This window comes from Hippoglossus stenolepis, chromosome 19 (genome assembly GCF_022539355.2).
Source record: "Hippoglossus stenolepis isolate QCI-W04-F060 chromosome 19, HSTE1.2, whole genome shotgun sequence".
Lineage (NCBI taxonomy): Eukaryota > Metazoa > Chordata > Actinopteri > Pleuronectiformes > Pleuronectidae > Hippoglossus > Hippoglossus stenolepis.
Window position 1 is genome coordinate 18,582,932 of NC_061501.1, and position 26,423 is coordinate 18,609,354.

The window sequence follows — 26,423 nt, forward strand, 5'->3', positions numbered from 1 at the left end:
CCTACAAATAACAAGCAAGATGGGAGATGTATTGACAGACTGCTCCTCCTCAAAGTGTGCGCATGTGTTTCATTCAACTGAGACGCCACTGACTCCGTCTGAGTTCGCCCTGATCTGCCTAAAATGGAACGCTGGGAATTTTTTGACTCGCAGAGAAAATAAGAACAACAAAGGCATGAATAAATAATGCCATCCTACTTTGAACTGTGCATCAAAGTGAACACGCTCGCCCACGCGCAAACACATGCATGTGCAACCACACGCTGCAAATCTTCCCATGCACAGCCAGCCACTGTATATGGAAAGCAGTAATCACAGAGAACTGCGAATGATATGTAAATACTTTATTATGCAGGGCTTTCTACGGGGTCAGGGAATGGACAGAAGCACAAAAAGTAAATAATTAACTAGGACGGGGAGGTAGAGAGAGTAACTTTCCGCCGGTCAAACAGGCAAGTCACGGCACATTTGACTTATATCATCACATCCTTCTGCTGAGAGGAGTGCTTGTGTTTTTTGGATCAGGTTGAGGTCAAACACCAAAGACACCGTCTGAAATTCAATGCCTGCTGACGGCAAAGAACGCATCTGTTGCACTTGACTCCCTTTGCAGGTTCATTTAGTGGCTTCGGTGTATTTTCATCACGTCGTCTGAACATGGAAAAGGGAGAAGATGAAAGCTACTGGACTTGCAGATAGTCCGCAGATAAGGTCTTGGAAAAAGTTTGCCGTAGATCTTCAGGTTTCCAGAGGACAAATACAGTTTTTTTTTTAACATAGCTGACCTTTACTCTGAGATCAAGATGTTGTATTTGTAATGAGGGATGTGTTGACTGGAGCCCGACCAACATTTCACAGACATTTTTCGGTCTTAGCATTTATGTTTTCCACTATGCATTGATATGAACTTATTTTTTAAAATAGTATAGTAATAGTAAGATACTATAATAATGTCACGGATGGAAATGGTGTCCGTTTGCGCTCTAAGTCTACTACTTTTTACAACTTCTAGTACATTTAGCTTTTCCTATAGATTTTAATTGCACTTTTATTAATTCACAAATGCCCGATCAAAATGTCTAACACATTGTATATTCAAACATGTATCTTAAGCTAAAAGGTAAGTTTCTATGAAATGTGCTGTGTTTTCTAGTATAAAACCTGATTCGTCTTTCATAAACAAGTTTTGTATCTCATAACAATTAAGAATGGACATTCTGTCTAAAGTAAAATATTCAAAAAATGTTTCAATTATAGTTTGATTTTAATATTATGTTTACTTCGTTACCTTCATCTTTCACTCTTCATCTTTATTAAGCCCCAGAACCAAACAAATAAAAGCTCTTGGGAAGACCCAGGTATGTAACGTACATCGAGTGGGATAACGATCGTATCAACCGATAGACTGAAACAAAAAAACCACAACCCTCTCAGGTTCTTGTGTGTGGCCCGGCTGAAGCCCAAAAGAAAATCTGCAGAACGAGTTGAAGATAGCTTTGTGAAGAATCTCCTCATACAGCTCGACCGAGCTCGGCCAAATCTGCAAGGAGGAATCAGAGCAAATCCCCAAATCCACATATGCCGAGCTGATAGAGGAGACTCCGAGCTGAATTCACTGCCAAAGTACCAACTCGGGACCTAATACTTATTCAAATTAGAGATATGAGATAATGAAGAAACATACGTCTGTATTTCATTTTTATTACCGCTACAAAACTTTCTTAATGACAGATTCTCGCCTTGTTTTAATGGGTTACATTCTCCTGAATTTTTCCAGATGGGCTGCGTGTGCGTGCTCCCTGCTGTGAAGTCCAGTTCTCGCCGTGGTTTACACACCGCTGATCTGCCTGAAGCTCGGCGAATGCCAAACCAAGCACAGAGGAACCACAGGTCCGACTGGGGGAGCACCCACTTCTCTGACAGGCTGATTCTTAATGGAAGCAAATGTCTATCAGAGGAACAGGTGTTCAGTCAGTGACAGAGCATTTACACCCGGAAGCTCCAGCGTTCCCCTCGGCATTAAATAAGTAGCGATGCCGCACTGCCACTCCAGCGAAGAGACACTGACGCAGCTAATGCTCGCGGAGGTGCCTGACGGACCCAGTGTGCGAGTGTGCATGTGTTTGGGTTCGCTAATTGCTCCAGTGCAGTTTGACAGCAGGATTGTCAGGGGCCGTTAGCCGGGCAGCTTTTGCCGAGCTACCTGGGAAACAAGCTAATTGAGCTCAAGAGTTCTTGCTCATTATTGGTTCAGAGTGTATCAAACTGAGCAAAGAGGGAGACGGGATCTGCGGCGCAGTCAAAGCCCTCAGAGAGAGGACGAGCTGTATCTGCTGCAGAGAAGTTATCGCAGTCCGTCCTCCAGGAGAGATATGACGGGACAAAGCGCTGGAGCTCGGTTGCTTCGGGCCACACAGGCAGCACCTGTACCCTGTGATTCCCTGTGGCTGCACGGTCATTACTTCACTAAACCCGAACCTTTTCCATCCTCAGTCCCTGGCGGGGATTTGACCTTCACTCTCTACTCGGGGGAGCATTTACCGCCGTCTTATCCTGAGCTGTGGCTTCATCTAAATTATGCTGTTAAAGGACAGATTCCCATTTTTCAAGATGTCTTAAAACAATAATTTGTCGAATGAACTCCTGAAGCCTCGTGTTACCTTCAGACAGACTTTGGACTTTTACTTTATTTCTTAAAGGTCACTCTGAAGAGGAGGAAAAACTGTTTCACTCCAACATATGACAACCGGACAATTGAAACCTGAACCTTCCCTTTTATTGGTTTAAGAAAGATGTCATCTGTCCGTCCAACGACTCTTAAGTGTAAAAGTATGGCTGTTGTCTCTGTCTCTGTTCAGTGCCAGCATCCTTGTTACTGTGAGGAAATAGCTGACTACCACCGGCGGGTTCCAGACGAGCAGCAGTTGAATCAGCGCTCACAGCAGGAGTAATAGTAATGGTAATAGTTTGGTGTTTTAAATCAATGGCTGAGATTCTCTCGTATCAGACGAGTGAGCGAGTGTCTCAGCATAACCTCTCTCATCTGCTGGAAATGAACTCCCCCCAAAGGATTCAAACTGAAAGCACGTTGCACCACATCCACGCAACAAAAAAAACAAACGATTTACAGACTGGCATCGTTAAAACACGAGTGTGTCAAAGGCAACGGGGAATATCAAAGCGTGTTTGTTAGCTTTCAACCCACCTCTCTCTGTGTCAGCTTCTGCTTGTCAATCTGCTTGACCTTGGGGCTGTTGGCCAGCAGATGGCGTAGTTTCACGTAGCTCTTCCACAGCTTCTGGTACCTGCCGACAGAGAACAAGGCGATGTGAGGGCTGACAGGAGTCCGTCTCCCACTCACTCTGCTGATTTGCAGCAACGCATCAATATTTTATCGGCGGCTCGGCTGATATTAAACATAATTTAACAGTTGCCTGGGGCCGTTATTGCATTAGCTGCTTTGTGTGAGGCCCGTGTACGCTGAAGATTCTCTGTGTTGCACACGTCCACCGTTTGAACTGCGAGCTGCGAGGTTCACACACGTTGACCACTTGCACTTCACCTTATTATCTTTGCTGCTGAAAAAGCAGTAAGTCATAAAACATTTGATCGGCCCTCAAGAGCAAACTCACAACCTCCTCATCCTCATTTTCTGTGAACCCCCTCTTGTCTTTTGCAGTCATTTGCATCTGAAAAGAGGCAGGGAGTTATCGGCAAGGTGACATGTCGCCAGCACACTAACCGCCTCCCCTTTCTCCCCCCCACCTCTGCCCCCCCCCCTCCACCTCCTCTCTCTCTTTTCAATCAGACCCCCTGATTGATGCACTGAGGGCCGAGTGTGACCGTTCTGCTCCCATTCAGGAGACTTTCTCCTCATTTACCCAGAGTTATTCAATTATGATTGGTGGGACGGAGGGGTAAGGTGGTGGGGGTTTTTCGGGGATATGACGGTGCACTGACGGAGAGAGAGCGAGAGAGAGGCATAGAGAGAGAGAGAGAGAGAAGAGAGAGGAGAGAGAGGAGATGGAAAGACGGGGAGGGTGTACTGAGGAACAGAAGAATTATAGAGCTTTAATGGTGGAGACTTCATTAGAGACTGAGACGAGGGAATGAGACGGCTTTACCGCCCCGATTATCAGCTCACCACCACCTCCGCACTGAAGCAGCCGGAGCGGACGAGAGAGAGGAAGAAAGAGAAAGCGAGACACAGAGCGAGAGAGAGAGAGAGATAGAAAGGGAGAGTGAGTCTATCCAGCCTGGGAGGCCCCCTCGTCCCCAATCCGCTCCAATGACCTTTCCACAGATCCACTGTGTGCTCTCTGGGTAGCACTGCTCGCCACTGCCTGCACATGCTTTCATTAGCATATGCTACCTCTTCCTGTCTCTTCCGCCCCTCTCTCCGGTCTCTTGCTGTTTCCAGACAAACCATCTGTAACATCACTGGTTTCATCTACCTGCTGAAGTAATGACTCTTTAGGAATTTAACTAAATGTTCGGGGATGGCCACGTTCAAACATGGCGGGTCAATTGCAAGCGTGATGTAGAGGGTAGGCTTTAAATGTATAGTATGTAACCTCGGCCACTAGGGGATATCTCAATTAAAAGAATAACAAAAGGCCTAAGCTGTGTCTCAGTTCAAGGGCTGCATCCTTCGGGGAACGCAGTCTTCGTGGGACGGGTAGAGCACAAAGGCTGAGTCAAAAAGAGACGTGTGGTCTGTGATCTGCGTTTGACAGCAAAGAGACTCGTGTTCAATAGATGTGTCTCGTCCTCTTCTCGGCTTCTTAAATTCCCTTCACATCTCTGCATGTCTTACATTTCCCTCCCTCCGTCCCTCCATTACGTTTCTCATCCCTCTTCGGCTGTCACTCTCTGTCCTGCTCCATCCTTCCTTTCCTGCTCCCTTTTCTTTACATTCGCTGACCTCTGACATGTCATCATTCTTGCCTCAGCGGTCGTGATGGCGCTGGCAGAAGATCGAGTGGCGGCCCTGAACACAAATGTGTCCAGTGGGCGGTGTGCGGAGGGAGGGAGACGGCACAGCTTCTTCAGTCTCCCGAGTAAATAAATAGACTGGATACCGCTGCTGTGTCCAAGGCTCCCTCTCTGAGAGACTGCCGCCGCAATCAACACCGACTCCTGCCCTCGCTACATGCATCATTAGCAGCGGTAGGAAATCCTTTCCACTGGTCTCTTACTACTTGTGTCTGCATCAGCTAATGATGTCCCAGTCCATCCATAAATTTGTCGTTGTGTGCAGCTTTGAGAAGTTTGACATGGCAGCAGGGTGCACGGGGATGAAAGAGCTCGGCGGACAGACTGCTAAAATGTAGCAGCAGGGGAGAGAGGACATTAGTCGGAGGGAGGAAGCAAACTAACGCTGCCTAAATGGATTTCCTACTGATCGTCCTCTTGTTTGCATCTTCATCAAAATCATTTTCCTCCCGCCCCTCCTTCTTAAAGTCGCAAACGAGACCAGATATTTTAGTTTAAAAAGAAATTCACCGGGTTAAATTTAGAACGAGAGCGCACCAACAGGGCTGCGTGCCGACTTTTGATTGGCGCTTGGCGTGGCGTTGTCGCATCACTCGGAACACCTCGAGAGGCCGCGGCTCAGATGGTCTAATACACTGCTTTTGTTAATTATGCAGCAGCACAGTACAGTATTCCCTACTGCTGTCCGTGGTGTGTGTGTGTGTGTGTGTGGTGTGTGGTGTGTGTGTGTGTGTGTGTGTGTGGTGTATTACTATTCACAAGACATAAACCACAGCAGCTCCCACGACGAAGCCACCCAGCGGAAACCTGGGACCCGTGACGACGCATGTGAAAATGTCATGCCACTCGTTTTCTCATCCCTCAACTCCCCTTTCCATCTATTCGCCCTCCCACTCCACCACCCCCTACTCGACATACGCCATTCTTGTCCTCAATGTGCAACACGAAGGATTCTGCCGTCAAAGCGTCCTGCGAGAGCGGTTGTGAATAAGGAGTCGTGGGAACAAGGGAGACGGGACGCAGCAGGTGGGAACTATAAGGGGAAGGATCTTTATTTGGATGGCATTTGTGTGAGCGTGTGGGTCTGTGTGCACGTATGCGATCTTACTGAGGGTCTCCGGCGTAGCTGAGCTGAGCGGGACGGATTCCAAAGTGGACGATGATGGGGAAGGTGATGACATCCGGGTTGAACTGTTCCCTGTCCAGTTGGTCGATACGCACCGAGCTGGGTTTCTAGGGGGAAAAAAAAGAGGTCACACTTTACAGTATGAACACATTCATATGGCTACAAGGCAGCCATCAGTCAACCATCTGCTACCAATATGTGAAATAACAAATAATCCACGCCAGGAGGGTCGTCTGTCACAGGCATGTGATGAGATGAGGCCCAGATTCGGCTTGTAGCGAGCGCACAACAATGATAAAGGGATGTCAGGGACGGCGAGCTACCTTCTGACGCTCTTATCGGGGGGGGGGGAGATTGACAAGCAACATGTCCTCAGCAGACTCCCAATCACAGCTAGCCTGTCAGGCATTCTGCGAGATCAGAGAAGGGGGCTGGAGCATAAGGCGCGAGCGAGTAGCTGCACGGCAGATGGCCCAAGGCGCTCGGGTTCACCTTGACATTAGCCGCGCATGCTCGTCACAACCTGCATACTAACTTTGATTCGGGAGCAAGAGGTCACCAGCCGACATAATCAGGTTTGATTGGCGTGCTGGACGGCGTGATGACTGTTTACAGTCCCTATGCAAATGTGTTGTAAATGCTAATTTATACATACGAGGCCATTTAGCGTCTCCTGGTTCTTTACATGCGCTTTAATGGCCCATAGCTGATTGAAGGTTGTGGCGCAGGCCGCTGTGTGAAACGATCGCTTGTGCACGCCGTGTTTGATTGGCAGCAAACGCGTTGACCTTGACGTAACACAACACAGGACTACAAAACAAGACCATGTTGTGGGCTGAGCTGGACGCAGCGTCTCCTTACTTTCAAAATACGAGTCAACTCGCTGTTTTCTCGACTGATGCATCGACTCATTGACTTTTTGGGGGCAGTCCCAGAGGGTTTACTGACAGATTCATTGATAAACTAAACATCTTCAGTTGCCGTCCTTCTCTCATCTCTGGATGGTGATAAGACAAATCTGGGAAAGACAGTGATTTGACAAAAAAACACGAGAACTGGTGGACACCGGAACACGGCAGTACAACACCTGACATTTCACTGTACATTGCAGTATCTTCTGTGTTTTGCTCGTGGAAACCATGTTGTATAAGCGGTGGATTTCATGCTATGCGATGTTGTGCACAGGATGTTTCAGCCCTTTCATAGTGTATCGTTGTGTGTACACTGCTCTTCACTCACATACCAAGTTGTTTGAGTGACTCCAAGGCAACAGGTTACAAATCTGAGGGCACAGACTATAAATCCCTGCACACAGACTTCTAAACCGACAGCCTACACATTCTCACATGGGTCTTTTATTTCCCCAGCAGCTCAGTGACTCCATACGTTTGGTAAGTTCTGGGTAATTTGTGTGTCTTTTGGACAATGCTTTGAAAAAAAGCTGCATGTTTGATTAACCGAGCTCTCAGCACCCTCCAGACACCGGAGGTAATAAAAACCAACATACCACCAAACCCGCTAAACCAGAGCCTGAGAGTGACAATGAAGATGACCACCGTTGACCGTTGCCATAGATTGTTCCACTTTCAGCAAACAGAGTAAGTCTCCGTGTATGACCTTTTTAATGGACTTTGTTTGAGTGGCAGCCCAATCTCTAACTTGAGTCTGGGGATAGAAGACTATTAAACACCCACCGCTCTGCAAAACATGACAGCAACAATTCAGTCCTGTCAGGAAGAGCGGGTGACTCGATAACTCAACCACGCCAAAGGTTATACAATCATATTCATTGTTCATACGCAACCTCTTAGCTAGCAATGACATCTTCACCTTTACCCAAACACAATTACTGTACATTCTCTAAAATATGGGCCAGACGAAGAAGGTTAACCAACTCTGCTGTGACATAAAAGCTTCGGCCCGAATCTTGTTGATGACAGCAAACGCCCTTGGGGATAATAGGTGAGGCTGATGTCACGGGCTAACGGCAACAGCCTTATTCCTGCAGTGTCGGGGGTCGGGGGCGACAAACGCCCTTGAAACCGCGGACAAGGCCACCTCCTGTCGCAACAGAGAAGCTGAGGCCTCACCATGCCCGGGTTGGTGACGATCATGCCCTTGCACTCCTCCGCGTATTTCTGCCAATCCAGCTCCTCCCACTGCAGCATGTCTGCAATCTCCTCCTCGGGGACCAGCGGCTTGCTGCTGCGGAGCAGGTAGAGCAGCACCTGGTGCATGGACAGCACCTCCTTCCCGCCATCTAGGACATCAATATTTAACAACGGAATTACACACGGAAAATAAATACACACAACTTAATTGAAACACACACGGCTTCATGGCTGCAGTAGCTGTGGCTCCACAGGGGGAAAGTCTTTCACTGATCTTCTGTTTAAATCCTTGGCCTAAAAATCAACATTCATGTTAAAAAAAGAAATACTCGGTTCTTATACGAGCGTCTCACCTCACTTCACCTCTGCCAGCTCGGAGTTTTTGAGCCAATATTACACGCTCTGAAAATGTCCCGATGCATCACAATTGCATTGTTCAGGAAACGCACAGGTGAACACAGGCGCCGATGAAAGGTCGGACGCCGCACAATACGTGAAGGCACATAATGACACGCTGAAGGAATAACATTCAAATATGTACTTACAAAGTCAGGAGGGAACAGAGAGTCACTTATGAATGTGCAGAAAATACAACCAAGCACACACACACATGCACACACACACACATGCACTCTCCCAAGTCAAACATACTCGGTTTAATAGACACTCATGCAAAATTGATTGACCTCCATTTATGTGTGTGCACATGGACGGACACATTGAAAAATCCACTGCTCTCTCTCAGTCCTGGAAATGCATTAAGAAAATAACAAATGCACACACACACACACACACACACACACACACACACACACACACACACACACACACACACACACACACACACACACACACACACAGTAACTTCCAAACATCGCCGTGCTCTCACTCTCTCTTTACACATCACAAACATTGGATTGGACAGTTTGGTTTTCTTTTTTTGTGCTTTTGTAAAAGAGGCAGATACATGTTTGTAGCGGACCAAATTGGAAGAGCTGGGAGAGAAATTGTTTTTTGATGGAAAGGAGGTAGGTGGCACGGCTGTCATAACAAACTCAGCGGCGATATCGTAGCGCACCAGCACCATCATGTGCATCGAAGATGAATATCACGCAGCCACACAGCTGCTCGGGCTCTGTAACTGAAGCTCAGGAACGCACCGCTGACATCAGCATCACATGCAGAAATGTATAACTGCTGGAGACGTGCATCCTTTTTGCTCATCCCCTGCACGTTTTAACCGGAGAACTGCGTTGCCACCGACCAACAGAGGGAGACAAACAGCAGTGGAGGCTGTGTGCAGCTTGTTAAGAGTCTTACCAGGTAAGAATCGGACGAAACGCGGCATGAAATGGAAACCCCGACATCCAGAGGTCTGGTCTTCCAACTCAGGCCCTGGACAAGGAAGAAGAATTTCTATTTGTTTGGTTGTTTGTTTCCTTTCACAACACAAGTCTGACATGCTTTTCACACACATCTAAGATTTAGAGTGGAAAGTTATGGCTGGAATGACAACCGCAGTTCTGCTGCCTCCCAATTTCACGACAGTTTTCAGAATCAGCGCAGCGTGAGTTTGTTCTTTTGTCTTTTCAAATCTTATTTATAACTGCACACATTTGTCTTAAAATAAATACAGTCAGCCCTTTATCCAAGTTACTGTAACGGACAAACACAATCTATTTTAAATAACACAAATCCTTGTTTTTCTTCTCTATTTCTATTCAGTTATATCACTTAAAAAATCATTTTTTAAGTGATATATTATTGTTTTTTCCAAATAATCTTTACAGGTCAGCAACAGAATAAATATGGATTTGACCATTACCCAGCGGAACCCTTGTCCCATTTCTGCAACATGAGATGATTTCCTCTCTCATATTGACCAGTTTATGTGGTGGAGAATCATTTCTGCTTTCTGTGGAAGCACTGCCTGCAAATCCCAATTTGTAAAGAAAACTTGTTCCATCTTGTGGGATTCCTACCTGTCAGGTTCCAGTCATACAGCTCGAGAACGTCCTGGAACAAGTAGGAGGCAAACAGCTCCAGGCCTCGGACACAGTAGTTCTGGACACAGGAGACAGACGGTGTGTGACAGTGAGAGCCGCATGAGAACATACAGTCCCGACTCAGTGTTCATGTAGATATGACAGATAAGTAAATCCAGTTCTCTAACTTTATCACATAAGCCACTGTATCGCTGTAATCAACTTCAGCAGGTTAAAAAGAATCCCCTCTCCCTCCTCTGAAAGGATTAGCACCTCCGCTCGCCCGGGCGCTGAGGTGCGAGGGTGACGCGTGCGGCTCAGCTGTGCTCAGGCTGAGCCGTTTGAGATAAAATAAAATAAGAAAAATAAAAAAGAGACAAAAGGGGGTGAAAAAGAGCCGGGAGATAAAGTGGGGTTTTACTGACCTCCGGTGTCATCTCCTCTATGAAGTGAATGGTGTAATCTATGTTGAAGCGGATCACACGGCACAATGGAATCTGTGATGATGAAAGGAACAGAGGACAGGGAGAAGAAAGGACGGGCCGACTCATTACCATGGCGTTAGGTAGAGGTTACAGCTTTTCAAGGAAACTCATTAAAAACTCATCCCCGCTTGCAGAGCTTGTCCAGAGTGGAGCTCTCACATGTACAGAAAAGGTACGTACGCAGGAGGAACCCCACTCTAACGCGCTGCAGTGTGGATAAACATGCAAAACCTTCGGTCAAATTAAACACCAGGACATGTACAAACACTCGATGGCACGCCTCTGCACGCACACATGCACCTGACTCTTAAAAATTAAGTAACTCAAATCTCACTAAAGAGATAAGCCTGCTCTTCTGTGTTTAATCTCCCTAGTTACACGGTCTTTGTTGTCTGAGCGCAGGGGTCCATTTTAAGGGATTAACCTGGGAGTCACATTCATTCTTGCCCATCCTGGCGGCTAACTAGCAGGGGGCTAATATCACCACGCTCCGAGGTTTTCTAATCCCCACGCTGCCACAAAGCGTTTACCCCGGCTTTTAACAAGGGCTGCTTAAATTATCCAGTTTAAATCATGCCTAATCCTCTGAGCTCTTTTCAGACGTGGCAGATATTGACCAAGTGGTTTATTATTCAAACATGCAGGAGGACACACACGCGTGTGGACGCTGACCCACAAAAAGCACACGTGGAATTTTCACACTTTGAAGGAGTTTTCAAGAAACCGGGTTTTGTTGTCTCCCGTCGATTTCTTATCTCGTTTGAACTTAAGAGTCGGGCGTCGTGGCTCAAATGGCTGCAGAAAGAGCAGCGGCCCTTTTAAGTCGCGACCTCTCTCATGTTTGACAGTCACTGATGTTCAAAAGTGACGGAGAGGACTCTGCACAAGGTCAGCGCGCCGAGAGGAGGACGTTGTCCGGGCGACAAGGACGTCAAACGACCTGAAGCCAAATGCCAATATGAAGATATTTTTGAATAGAGTGGAGTTCAAAGGGGAGGATATATTCGGACTACATTATATGTGCAGCCTTGACAGACACATAGAAAGAAAAACAGTCTCATATGTGGCGAGAAGAAGTCATTAAAAACCGGCGTTTATCTCCAATATTCAGCCAGGAAACTTTTGAAATATGAAGAATTCTAAACAGAAATTGGTGGATTTGTTACAGCGGCAGCTCTTTTGGTTTAGGAAGCCGGGGATCATGGGTAATATCCAGAGTTTCTGTTTCAGATCAGTGAGTGAAACTATGCAGTCAGAGCTCCACCCAACACACGAATAGACTAAACATGTTCAAATTATTGAGATATGATCTTCCCGAAAGATGATAAATATTATTTCTATGATCTTATCTGTTTTATTGTTCTATTCCTCTGAGCATTTTCCTTCGTCTTATGCCATTCTGGTGATATTTCTTCTTTGCAGTTTAAGAATAGCACAATGTAAATAAAGTTTATTGTTATTATTCTTATTAGACAAATACTTGTTTTTTTTCAATGCATAACACACGTTCGTGCTTGAATATGAAATTACTTTCCCTTAGTGAAACGTGGAGTTTTATTTTAGCTCATGGAAAAGTTTCTTGTTTCTTGTTTCATCTCTGTGAGGCGACGCTCAAACAGCACACGTACACACAAACAGTCAAATATACTCATTGAGACACCTGCCTCTGAAAAACACACGGAGAGAAACTGCAAACTCCAGCTAACTAAATAAATAACGATGACATGAAATATGAAAACAAAAAGAACAGACGTAACCGAGGAGAAAATGACTGCACACCGACGCCCACTTCCTGTCAGAACTCTGAAAGTATCGCGGCGTGGAACAAAGCGGGCTTACGTTAGTGAGAGGACTGTGGGAGAAGAGGGAGAAGCCTTCGAACAGGTACTCGTGGTCGTCGTACTCGATCACCGTCGGCCTGTCGGTCTGAGAACAGGAAACAGCAGGTCATGTTTTTATACAGCGATTACTGCCCTGAAGCTGTGAGAACCCACTATGAAGTAATGACACTGATGATATGAATTCCGCTGTGTTAATATTCACATTTTTCTACTCTTGTAAAAAAAAGGAAAACGACAGATTCCTACCAGGAAGTTGGTTGGCGGTGACACGGTGATCCTGTAGTGGAACAGTTTCCCTGCGTTGTTGTTCATGGTACGACACTGTTTCACTGCCTGAAAGAAAAGAAAACACACAATCTCAATAACATTCATCAACTTTAAAAGTGAATTACATATGTACGCTTCGCTCTCACATTATAATAAAACCAATGATGTGGTTTCAGTGAATATTTGGGCTGACTAGAATAATATCCATGCACCCGTGTGGCACAGCTTCAAGGTTAGGAAAGGGTGATTTATTCACAGCGTGTCATACCTCCTCCCCCGGGTAGATGCTGTGGCGGATCCCTGTACGTCTGGCCTTGGCACTGCACTTACACAGGGGGCCATCATTCATCTGGACAGAAAGAAAATATACGTAAATCAGACACAACCGCTCCACTTGCCGTGTACAACACCGGAGCCGGTGAACATTTCACATCTCCTAAACGCACACTCCTGACCTTTACTCCTCCACTGGAGCTTGGAGTTTTTTAAAAAGTTTTCCTGTGTCGGGGTGACGTGAAGGCAAACCGACAAAAAAAAAATCAAGACACAAAATGAAAAACTGTTGGCCTACAAGTGTGTCTTCAGTTGGAAATCCAATTCATTGACATTTCAAATTTCGAAAGAAACTGAACAGATCAAACCTCCATTTCCTGCCTCGTCTACTGAAGCATTATTTACTAGAATGTTTTCAAAAGCTCCCAGAAACCTGAACTCGGTGCTCTGACACACACACTGTTTGGAAAATGCATTAAATGTTTGATAAAGTATTATATCTTGATGTATATATAAATTATAGATTCACTGGCACCAGAATCCCAACACGTTTTCTTTCTTTAACGGGGCAGAGGTGCAGCTTCCCATTACTTCTCTCTCCTTCCTGATGAGACCTGGAGCCGATCCACGTTTGTCTTTTCTTCCTCCTACATCCTCCAAGACTAAATTAATAATATTATTTGACCTGAAGTCAAAGTGTGTGAGTTTTTTCCCCCCCCATGTTTCTCTGCATTATTCAACATTCAGCAGGATTTGGGAGATCTTATTTTTTGGTCTTTTTGGCACATTTTTGTCTGTTTTAGAATTGAATGAAGTCCTATATGTACTGTGCATATCGCCCTAGGTGTAAAAGTAAAATCCATATAGCTCAGGGTCTATTTTCTTTCTATGAGTCAAAATGTCCCCTGGCGTTAGGGCCCAAATCTTCTGTGTGGGTCCTCAGGCTCCGATTTGAGTGATACTAATGTTGTGGCGTTGCTTAAGAAGAATATAATGTAGACGATGAAATGGCAAAATGTGGTTTTGTGACATGATAAAACACGACAAACCAACCTGTCCCGGGTCGTTGTACCACAGCTCCTCGTGCAGGCGGTCGGGATGAGCTTTCTTCCTCTTGATCTCGGCGATGACATCAAAAACCTCTGAGTCAGAGCTGCTGGAGCAGGTGCTTCCTCCGCCGTCTGACTCACACTCTGACTCGCTGCTGCTGTTGTCTGGAACCAAAGTTCAGAAAAGGTCCTCCATCATTAGAGCGTTGTAGGGCAGACAAGTGAAACATAATTCGCTGAGCCGGGAGCTGGTCGAGTGGTTAAGCTCCCCTCGCTCAGCTGTGCCCTCGCACACTATCATACAACATGAAGTCACAGGGAAGCCATCTGTCAAAACGTCTCAGTCAGCTGTTTCAGAGGAGTAATTATCCACACAATGCTGATGACACAGCAAACGTTCTTCTCTTCAGTGTTTCATCAGGGAAACAAGTGGTGTTTGCATCATTTATCAATCACTACGTTGGATTCATTGATTAAATATTCCAGCTCATTGTACTTTCTTAACCATCTGCACACTTTTATGATTCTGTGAGATTAAAGAGCAGCAGACATCTCATGTTTTCTTTATTTCTGTCACTGAAAAGAAACCTAATGAGGATTATTATTATTATTAATCAGCTGAATAGTTTGTGGCTTTAAATAAGTAGATACTTCTATTCTTATCATTTAACTTGTTATTTACTATAAAACCAAGTAAAAAAATCTGTGTAACAAATCCAGAAATCTTAAAACTTCAATTTTTTGGACAAACGATTGACTTGGCTGTATTATTTTTATTTTGAAACAGTACAGATGTTTACATGGACACTAAAGCTTCTTTCAGACGTGCACCGAACTCTGGGTAATCTCTAGAAATTATCCCGAGGAGCTGTACGTGAGAACACAAATGTTAAGAGTCAGTAGCTCCAGGCAATCTCCAGACTGTTACCTGCCAGCTCCCGAATAAAACCTCTGTCAGAGGGAGCTCATGTGAGAACACAGCCGAGGATTCACAGCCAGCGAGTGAAGAAACGTCTCAGTGTTCCGATATTAACCAGATTACGACAGTAGAATAAGTCACTGCCATGGAAACAATAAGAATCAAATTAAAAACGTGTGGAGTATTCTGACCTTATTCACATTACGCAGACAAATATATGTCTTAGTCATTAGCATTTTTGCCACATTCATTTTGCTGTCGATGTAAACGCAGTCGCAGCTGAGCCCCGATGATGAGATGACGTCACAGAATGCTGCTTTGTTGATGCAGATTTTGATCGGGCATGAAACACACTGTGCTCACTTGTTTAGTTTTATTAGATCTCATTGAGCGAGACCGATACCGTTGAGGCGCTGAAGGAGACGATCGAGCTGACGACCGCGCAGATAACATCATAAACACTGAAGTTAATCTCTGCCTCGACCTAATGCACGGCTGAGAACGCAGCCGGTTTTTATGGCGCATCAATAACAAAAGGTTGTCGACGAATGTATTTATTGTTGAATGTTATTTAGCTGCTGCACTTACCAGCAACAACTTACACGAGTACAAACATAACACGACAGAACGTAATCAATCACTGGCTGCTGGAGGTAAAAAAAAACAAAAAAAACTAATGGTGATCTTTAGAGCTGGAAGATTAAAACAGAAATTATATCTCAGATTACATCACACTCGTGGTTTTCACCTGCACTGATTTGACATAATAACTCAACAAATCTATGTGACAGAGCAGACACAGGTACAAAAATGCTCCATCCCTCAAAAACATCTGGATTTAGATGTTTCAAAATATCAGGTTAAGCCAATCGGAGGCAGGGTAGGAGCCGGACTAGACGCTTCTCAACTCGACCCACCTGGACCCTCATCCAGTTTGGTCTTGGGCGGTTCCCATGACGGTCGAGCAGCCTTGGCTCGATCCTGCCTCCTCACCAGCTCCTCCTCGAAGCGTTCGTACAGGTCCCGCAGTTTACTGGTCCCCACGACCGTAGAGTCTCCCTGGGAAAAGAAAACACATTCAAACACAACGTGAAAATCGGTGAAAGAGCAAATAAGAGCGAGGAGATGCTGAGATTCCACCGTCAGTGTTTAACACACTCACAGCAACAGTCGCTTTGTGAGTCACTCCATTAGTGGAAGTTATATTGGTAGAGTGTGACCTTGGCTGGTAGATGGATTTCACTAATACACGCTTGAAATATGATATGAAGAAAAACTTCAGATATATCTGTATATGAGTAATAACTGTATATCTAGAGGTTGTGCTTTAAACTCAAAAGATTCCACCACCGTGACCTGCACACTGAGATTCAACACCCTGTTAGTGAAGCTCCGGTAACCGACTCCCACAGGTCGCATTGCAGCTGTCACAGCACGGACATAACAGGCATTGATCGGTTCATGGACGGACAAAGACATAAAGTTAGGCTCCATCTCGACATTCACCTACACTCAAGTTAACTGAAGGACAGGTAAGCTCGCGGCCGGAATGTGTAATTCATGTGAAGAAAGATAGCGTTCAGAGATAAAAGGTCAGAATTTCAAAAAAGAAAAATGAGCCGCCAAAGTCCCGAAGATCACAGGGAGAATACAAAGGGTCAGGCGGTGATTTGTGAAGAGCGTCCAAGGCTGAAAATATATAGTGTAAAAGAGAACTAATTATAATGGCAGACACAAATTAGGGAGGTTTCATTTGGTCAAAACAAGCACTTCTCTTGTTTTAACTACCTTTAACAAACTGCCGGCAAAGTATGATTTACAAACGACAAACTATTAGCAGCTCAACATAGGACGTGTAACTGAGACCACCGTACCACTTGGTCCATGGGGTCATTGGAGTAGTAGTTCTCAGCGTGGGTGCAGCGGATCCAGGCAGGTTTCAGCTGCTCTTCCTCCTCCTTATCATCATCGCCCTTCTCTTTCTCCTTCTCTCTGTCTCTGTCCCGCTCCCGGTCTCGCTCTCGCTCTCGGTCTCTGTCGGTGAAGGTCTCCTCGGAGTCTTTGCTCCTGATGGACGAGTAGCTGCGCTCCCTGCTCAGACCCGTGGAGGCCTCCGACCTCCTGTCCCTCTCGTCTTCCCAGCGACCGCGTTTCCTGTCTCTGCTTGAGGAGCGACTAGAAATGACAAAAAGCAGGATGGCAGTGAGCAGGGATGAGAGATAAAACCTGTCAGGGAAACTTATGTGCTTTTCACATCGGCTTTAATATAATAACTACGGGATTACACACGTACCTGCGAGGCCTCTTCCTGTGCCTGTCAGGTGACTGGGACCTCCGACTTTCTCTGTGTCGATGCCGCTCTCTGTGAACAAACACACACACACACACAGTGGTGAGGAACAAATACACATTACACAAATGCATGTGATTCAGTAGAGTGCCGTCTGAGTACCTGCTGCGATCCCTGCTCCTGTGTCTGGGAGGAGTCCGGCCTCTGTCGTACTCAGACCTGTACCGTCCACCCTCTGGCCGTCCACCCTCTGGCCTCATGCGCTTGTCCGGACTCCGCCCGCGGTCCTTCCTGTCTCCGGGAAATTCCATTTTGTGCCTCTCGCCATGGTTACCGTAGGCGTAGCCCTTCTGCCTGTGGTCATCATGGCGATAGCCTCTTTCTGGAGACCTCCGGTTTTCCAGGGGTTTATCATACTTGTACTGACCCCCGTGCCTAAAGCTGTGGTCTGGTTTAAATGAGCTTGGGTTCTGTGTGTAGCCAGGACTGAAAGTGGGAGGCGGGAATGGAGGGTGAGGAGGGTGAGGGTAGTTCATGGAGTACGGAGAGTGGTAGCTCATAGACTGAGAAGCCATTTGGTGAGGCATGGGCGAATGTGGTAACGGTGGTGGGGCCACAGGAGGCATCATGTAAGAGTGGTAGGCATTCTGAGCAGACACCTGGGAGCCTGGTGTCGGTCCGCCTGTGGCGCTGGGCAAGGTGGGAGGTGGAAAGTTAGGTGGGGGTTCTAAGAAGCCCTGCCGGACTGGAGGCTTGGAGAAAGGTGGGCGCATTGGACACTGGTTAAGAGAACCGGGAGTCTGGGATGGTGCCGGAGGAGGGTATGGCATGAAGTCAGAGTGTTGAGGCATGTAGCTGCTGTTCCCATGGTAGCCGGAGCTGGGAGGAGCCTGTTGATCGTAGTGGTATGGGGGCACAGGAGGCTGGGGAGGGGGGGGTCTCAGGTTGGCGGGTCGGTAGCTTTGAGGGGAGCCGTGCTGGCCTGGAGGCATCCCGCCCCTGGTTCCCCCACGATCCTGCTGGAAAGACATGACTGTGGCTGCCAAAAAAATAAATAATAATCACGTTAAAATTCACTCTAACTTAGGTTCGGTTCAGTTTCTTTTACTTACTGGGGGAAAAAAAACACATAAATTGACACCAATGACATTAAATCACATAGTAAATTAGTTTTAAAAGGCCACGGTACCAGTTGAGAACTATGGAGGAGCAGTTTCCTCTGTTCATTTTTACTCTCCAGTGTTTCCTGTCACACAGCTTCTTGTGTCTGGGACTTAAGTTACGTGTTAACTCGGTCATGGTTAAGATAAGGAGAGATTACTATTTTAAGGGAAACACAAGCGTTTTGTAATGTTAGTAATAGAAGTATGTTCTGTTGATGAATTTAACATCTTTACTGTTGTTTTCATGTTTCATTATTATAGGATTTTCTTCCTCTTCCCTTTCAGTCGCCAACTGTTTCTCAACTATTTACACTTTTTTGAAATATTTAACTTTTATTTCTCTCTTTTAAATAAACAAGGACCTGTTAACTGTGTATTTAAAGCCAGACAGGTATTTTCTGGTTTTAGTTGTAGTGATGTTTGATGATTATTTTGTGAGACTAACTCATCTAGTTGTGTTTGCAGTTTCTACACAGTATTACTATAGACAGGTTAATGTTAAAAATAAGAATTATAAGTACAGCGTTATCTTATATTTCATATAATTGATGATTCGACAGGGACGATGCTCATTAATCAACATTAAAATGACTGTAAATGAGAGTTCGCTCAAGATGCCAGTTTTTAAAATGGCAACCTAACATTAATAAAAAAAACAAAATTACTCGTTATAGTCAAACACATACAAACAATAAACACACAGACTAATATTCTGACAATGAGTGACAACACAACATACGAGACAAAGCACAGTAAAGACCAACGAAGACAAACTGCAGACGGGCAGCAGAGGTCAGCGGACAGCCAGGAGTCTAATGTGCACACGTCTGATTATCATTATCATTTCTGCATCTGAACGATAAGTATTTACTTCTCTTATCTTGTACTGGGGCGACAGAGAGGAAACTTCATCCACTGGGAATGACCCAGTCCCCCTGATGGGATACCTCTGGTAACCTGAGTCACTTCAGTGGAGAGAGTATATTATTATATATTATAAACTAGACAAAAGGTTATTATATTTAATCAGCTTAAAACGTCTGTGTGTATTTAAAGATCCAAGTGGCTTCATGTTAGATCTGTTGTTATCACATTTTTATTGCAGCTAAAAGTGGCCACAATAATTCATCGTTTGACGAAAGCTGGTGTCATTCACAAAAGCAAATATTACATAAATATAAAATCTATTAAAATCCAGGAGCGTGCACGTGCGGGTTAGAAGAGAATGAAGTCGTTATTCACAGAAGCTACTTTGAGCAACACGGTAGCGCACTAGCTAGCACATCATGCTAGGCTACGATGGAAACACATTGGAAACGACGAGGACGAGACGAGACCACACAAGCGTTTCTCCGTCGTCATCGTCCGATCACAAACAAACAGTTATTAGAGTCCGAGATGTTTTTAATTGTTGTTTAATTCAGTTTTAATTTCGTGATGCTGAGCAGAACGATGACTTACCTGCTAGGTACCACGCTCTCCGCGAGGCCGTGTTTCTGGCCGGAACGTTTAGGAGGGGGGGACACGGGAATTGACCAATCACAATCAGTTGGTTTGGTTGCTGGCCAATGAGAGGCCGGGAATCGTTTCCGGTCGGGTCGATCCTCAGTGTAGCACAAAAACAAATAAAAGAATAAAATAAAATAAAAATAAACGAAATTAAATAAAATAATAAAATTCAATAATTATCAAATAAAAACTATTTTATAATAAATATTTACTGAATAATAGAATAGAATATAACGAGGAGAAGAATTTAAAGAATAGTTGAGAGTGAAATGTCCCTGTTCTGTTAAATTTTAAATGAGATTTCCCACATTTTATTAATTATTATTATTATTTTATTAAAATGGATAATTTTATCCATTTTTCTTGCGCTTGAGAGCTGGATTTGGAAAAGTATAAAAGGTAAAGATTATTAATGTTACACTTTTCACAGAGTCACAAATTTAAAAACAGAAAACAAATATACACAAACACACTAAACATGTGACATTGTCTTTCCACATCAGAAATTAAATTTGTGCTGTAGAGACTCAAAACTTAACCTGACAATGTGAAGTCTTGTATATTGATTGACCTGTTCAACATGATTAATGGATTATTTTTAGAATGTTTTTATTATATATCTTTTTAATATTAATCTGGCACCTGTGTTTACTTCAAAATCGTCTTGGTATGTTTTAACTTCTCTGAAATAAAACAAAGATAATAACTTAAAATAGAAAATAAAGACCAAATACTGTCCCCGTGTACTTCCACCATATGTACACTAGAGAGCGGCAGAGTGTTTTGGATGCGTGAGAGTGAACCTGTGCAACATTACTATGGAAACACACAATATAATCATTCATCTCTTGAATGGACGAGGAGGCAGCAGAACAACAAATCCAACACATTTCAATCTCTGCCTCAGGATGGACTCTGTTAGTGAACTTTTAAAGAACCTGGGGAACCTTCAGCTCGTAATCATGAATATATTCTGCTTTATTCACGAGAGCAGAGTCCATCAGACCTCATCTTCACATTGATCCCAACACGTCTCCGGAGATACTGGTCCGAGTACGTGGCTCGGCGCCCACTTGTTAACCTGTGGTACCGTGGCTGAGCTGCCGTGATGATGTGCACCGTGCGCTCTCGCTGGCTGAAGGTCAGGGTTCACGAGCCCACACAGTTTCCTCGGAGGAGACGCCTACATTGTGTGCTGACCACTAATTAACGGACTTGGGAAATCATGTCTCCTTGTTGGAGGGCTTGTTGCACTGTGAGGCCGAAAGTATGCGGACACCACTGTGGACTTGTTTTTTACTTCTTTCTCTGTTTTGTAATATTCCTACTGAAGGATCTTAACACTGCAACATACAGCGATCTTCTACAATCTACTTGTCTCGGTTGGAGGAAGTCATCTCTAATCTATCACCAACAAGAACCTTCTACTACTATTATTTTTATTGCTGGTTGATCTGCTGATTTTCTTGCCTCCAATTAACCAATTAAATCCTTGGAATATATCATAGATTGGGAAGTGAAGCCAAAGCGTCTAAAGCCCCCTGGTGGTTGGCCGCAACATGGGTCATAAACCCCGCCCCTCCATGTTAACGGATGGGACAGGGACCAAACTGAAAGGTCAAAGCACAAATTATGTGATTTCAGTTCCTGTCACACTGATGTATGTTCAAGTGTTCATGTTTCTGATAAGTTTGGTTTTAATTATAACTAACTATAAGTTTCCCTTTTAGGAAACTGCTCCACCTAAGTCATAAAAACCACAGACTCTTCCGGTCGGAGCCGATCAATCTGCAACAAAAACATGAATATTTACATGTGTAAATGTCAGAGATTTGAAATAAGCAGAGTTTTTATTAAAGAATAGATTTAATCAGACTTGTTGTTTTTCCTCTGACGTGTCTGCTGGTCAGAACGAGTCCATTACGATTCCCTTCAGGTCGCCTCAGGCTGCATTAATATTCTCGGTGTTTGTGACAGTCGTGCAACCTGATTCCTCACAAACAGAAAAGAAAATCTCTTTCTCAGGAGAAAAATCCGGCACCGAGCCTCTGCTGCACTTCAGAGGTGATGAATGAAATCACAGAAAAGTGTCATAATGGAAAAAGAGAGATGGGTTCATTCAATGAATATCTCACCATTGGCTCACGTCCTTTAACAGATAAATGTTATCTATGATTTCAATAATTCACTTCATTGTTTGTGTGATTATAAAACATTAAACACGGGGCTGACCTCGCAGTGACGGCAGGTATAGAAACCAAACCTCGACAGAGTGAGTCAACGAGCGAAGAACAAAAGGTTGAGCTGCGTTTCGCTCTCGATCTGACAAACACGCTGCGCCGAGCGAGTGTGGAAACGCACATTACTCTCCCTCGTAATGACGGATTCAAGGCCGGGAGAGGAAATGGGGGTTTTGTTTTGCTCGAATGACACGGTGGGAAAGTGGAGAGAAGTGTCCTCGTGCAAAGGTTGAGCCCCTGAATATTCACATGCTTGGCTCAACCCCCAGGAGGATTTAATCGATGGGTTTGAATGTTAATATCTGATTAACCTCAACTCATTTACAATCAATTTCAAATTAACCTCACATGTCACAGTGTAAATAGGTAAAACCTATTTACACTGTGACAGGATACAGGATTACACAAAAACTACACAACCGCTTTCCATGAAAACTGGTGGCGAGTGTTGTTCTTTTTGTGTACATTATTTTTTCGTCTACAAGATTACGCAAAAACTAAAGGACGGATAACCCCCCAGCTCTGGTGGAATGATGCAGTATGGGTAATTGAGGACTTCATTAAATGTTTGGTTCAGATCCAAATCAGGGGACGAATCCAGGAATCTTCTTTTCTCTTCCTTTAGAAAGCGAGTTACTGCTTCTTTTCCTATTTTCGTTGATTTCTCAGAGAATAAATCATCGATCCTGATAAAAAAAGTCAGGCATATTTAGAGGACTGACATTTATGTGCGTGATATGGCAGCTTTGATTCTTCTTTACCACCATAGAGTTCACACCCCCACTAAAGCCCAACTAGTCTCCTTGAGAAGCCACATTTCAATTTTTATTTGGAACCGCACCAAACTGCATGAATTCAGATTTTATCCCTTTAAATGTGAATGTTTTCATCAAGAGCCATTCATTACTCTCAACAAAAATGTTTCTAACCTTGGCAAAGGTAGTTACCTAAGTCAATTAAATAGGTGTCAATAGGTATTAGTGTTTAAAAATTGAATAAAAAAACTAATAAAAAACGAATTAAATGATTTCCCAGCAAATGAAAGATACAGGCACCAAACAGTGTAGAAGAAGAGTAATTACATGGACCACAGCAGCACCTCAGACGGCGCTAATGACCCAAGTTTCCACTGGAGACACAAACTTCTCTCAGGTCTTTCATATATGATGAGTTTTACTTACTTCAACCTCTTGTTTTTATAATTCAAGGCTGTCAAACAACGCTGAGCAGCTCTTCTCTGCAGCGTTGGGTTCTGACTTCACGGAACATGCTTCGTCATTGTGACCAATCAGGTCGAGGTTAGACCCTCGCAGTGCCACGAGAAAACATGGCTCCTCGCTTTCACCGCTCCCGAGTAATGATGTTTTCAACCTACATGCATGTTGTCTGTGATAATTTGTCCGAGCTTTGATTTCCGTGTTCCAGTCAAAGCGCACGGAGAAACACTTAGTCTCCCTCACGCAGCCGGTCGGAAAAGCTTAATGTGTTTTCCAGGGAGAGCGACTGTCGGCTGCCTGGCCTCTAACGGAGGCTTTTTGCAGAATTAGCCAGAAAAGCTGTTATATATATTTATACTGTACATACATTTATGGAACTAAAAGGGTGGTTGAACATTTTGGAAAACGTATTTGTTTTGTTGCGTAGAGCTGGATATAGTATCTATAGCGTAGAATGCACTCTATCAGCATATGTACATGTATTGAGATTGAGGTCATTAAAAGGGGCTGAAAGTTATTTTCTGTGTCGGGTGGCTGCATGAATTCAGATATTATCCCTTTAAATGTGAATGTTTCATCAAGATCCATTAATTATTCTCAACAAAAATGTTTTAAATGTTAAAATCCTGATCTAATGGGTTCTTCCCTGAACCAGTATCATGTAATCGTGCTTACATCCAAACAAACCAACCAACAAACAAAGGTCACTACCTCTAATTAAGTTAATATTGTTCAATTAAGTAAATTAATTAAGTGGCAATAGTTGTTAGTGTTTAAAAATCGAATAAATAGCTAATAAAATCTGATTTATTCTATAGGAACAGCTTTCTGACCCACATACAGGGACGACTGCAAGACACAGCTCCCACATCTGGACTCTGGCACAGAATAATGTGGTTGACGGTCAGAATCAGTCCAGATGTGGGGGTGCAAGGACCAAACCTGAACCCGAGGAGTTTCTGATGTCTTGTATTCAGTATCATCTCAGGCCAACGCAGTGAACTCCAGGGAGTCAGTGAGTGAGTAAAAGCCGTCTGACTACAACCATGATTGGAAATGTTTGAAGACTGATTGCAATGTTAGATTGATGACTGAAAGAAAATCATGAAAGGATGAAAATATCAGTTTGACTTTGCGTCTCACGAAAAGGACGTGATGCTCTTTATTAGTTTAGCAGTGTGCTCACAGTGTGAAGGGCAGTGCCCGCGCATACATGGAAACACATAATTGCAAAAGTAACATGCAGGGACTGGAACACAGTTTTCATCAGTTAGATTGAAGTGCTGGGAAGAGCAAATACATTTCCCAGAAAAAACCCCGGGGGCAGGGAGTTGACTTGCTCTCGGCTCAGGTGCGGACGACCTCGCTGATGCTCGTGTTTTGTACGTGATTACGTTTTTTTAAGTCGACCAAACGACCTGCAGAATGAGCGGAGATCAGAGGGTTTCAGGGTTTGTTGGATAATGTTGTTGCTTTGGTTTGAAAGTGTAAAATGTGAACATGATTCTCCATCAGTCGTCAAACAAGGACCGTTTCTGCATGAGACCACCTTCGACAGGGCGCCATCGAAGAGAAGCTGAGACAACAGGAGAAGAAACGAGATATAACTCACACGAACGAGATATAGAGAACGAGAAATTCACAATAAAACTGTATTTTAGTTATAAAAAGTGACAAACAAAACCCCGTGATTAAACTCAGATAATCTTAAATACTAATAGATGTATAAAACATTATGTTTTTACAGGTGAGGTTTCAGTCTATTGCTACTTATCTGTGTCTTTATGATGAATACTGATGCGTTTTCTTGCTGAATGTGTGAATGCAGGTGTGTATATATCATAAACTGGAGCTCGGTTACAGTATGTGACATCATTTTCTTTGAGGGATTCTAGTGCCACTTGAAGAAAATGAAATGAAAATGAACTTTAGCATCATGACGTCTTTCATCAGCGTGTTCGTCTGATCGATTCTCTGCAAAGCGCCGCTCCCTGACCCAGGTCACCCGAGTGTCGGATGTTGAGAACCTTATTTCCTGCGCCTCGTCAATCTTGAAGACATTTTTTTGCGCTGTGAGAGATTGTTCAGTGGTTGAGCCAATCACATCCGAGCAGATCCAGACAGGGTCCCAGTTTAATCCAATCCCTGCTGGCTGAGTGAGGAGGTGCTGTGATGACGCCTCCGCAATTCGTCAGGTTACCGAGCAAAGTGCACACGTGGAGCTCAGGAGGTGAGCGCTTCCTTTTCTTCTACACCTGATGGTTCACACTAAAGTGAAAAGTCTGAACCAAACAAGGTGTGAAAGAGCCTCAAGTGTGAATAGAGCATCAAGTCGGTAACAAACTGGGCTGAGATGTAAATTGGGATCAACTGTTGACGCTAGAAACCATTTATTCCCTCATCATGTTGTCGATTACATTTTACGTTTTATTTGTCAAATGAAGTCTCTGCTAAATGAACAGCTTGGCGCCACAGCGGCGAGCTGCACTTTGTAATTCATGAGCAGCGTAAAGCTCTCAGGATTTTAGTGAAGTGTTTCCTTAATGTGTCCAGTCAGCTGTTTCAAATCGTTGACAGATCTGCTGTTGTAAGAACCGTCGTCCTCACGGAGGCAGCAGCAGCAGCCGAGCGGATCAAAGCCCGGATTTGTGCACCGAACCTGGGAGAGTTGATCATTCAGAGGCAGATACAGGACCGACTGATATCATGTCAAACATTTTATACGTTCCTTCCACGTCCAGAGATCATTTCCAGACCCACAGTGACGAGGAAACTCTGCAATACGTCGATTGTTCAGCTGAGATCAGTTTTTTAATCCTCCAGGAAAAGTTGTGTTTGAGCCTCGGGTCTCATTAGGACAGATTCACTTCTGACTTAAAGATTTAAACATATCTTATCTGTTTATGTTTAATGCTGCACATTCAGACCCTCTGATTATGTATCTGTTCCGAAC

At 44.3% G+C, this 26,423-nt stretch overlaps 1 protein-coding gene across 1 annotated transcript in view; it reads right to left on the reverse strand.

Annotated features, from left to right (window-relative positions):
- Positions 1–20,016, reverse strand: part of drosha (drosha ribonuclease III) — a 79,526-nt gene extending 59,510 nt beyond the window's left edge. The window contains exons 1-15 of the mRNA XM_035142155.2: positions 19,966–20,016; positions 17,504–18,380; positions 17,345–17,413; positions 16,926–17,226; positions 15,969–16,110; positions 14,137–14,297; positions 13,079–13,159; positions 12,790–12,876; positions 12,542–12,628; positions 10,643–10,714; positions 10,215–10,296; positions 9,553–9,627; positions 8,212–8,381; positions 6,104–6,228; positions 3,206–3,305 (exon numbers count right to left, since the gene is read on the reverse strand). Of these exons, the coding sequence (XP_034998046.1) occupies positions 3,206–3,305; positions 6,104–6,228; positions 8,212–8,381; positions 9,553–9,627; positions 10,215–10,296; positions 10,643–10,714; positions 12,542–12,628; positions 12,790–12,876; positions 13,079–13,159; positions 14,137–14,297; positions 15,969–16,110; positions 16,926–17,226; positions 17,345–17,413; positions 17,504–18,372 (2,421 nt within the window). The 5' untranslated portion in view covers positions 18,373–18,380; positions 19,966–20,016. The remainder of the gene's footprint in view (positions 1–3,205; positions 3,306–6,103; positions 6,229–8,211; positions 8,382–9,552; positions 9,628–10,214; positions 10,297–10,642; positions 10,715–12,541; positions 12,629–12,789; positions 12,877–13,078; positions 13,160–14,136; positions 14,298–15,968; positions 16,111–16,925; positions 17,227–17,344; positions 17,414–17,503; positions 18,381–19,965) is intronic.
- Positions 20,017–26,423: the final 6,407 nt, after the last annotated feature.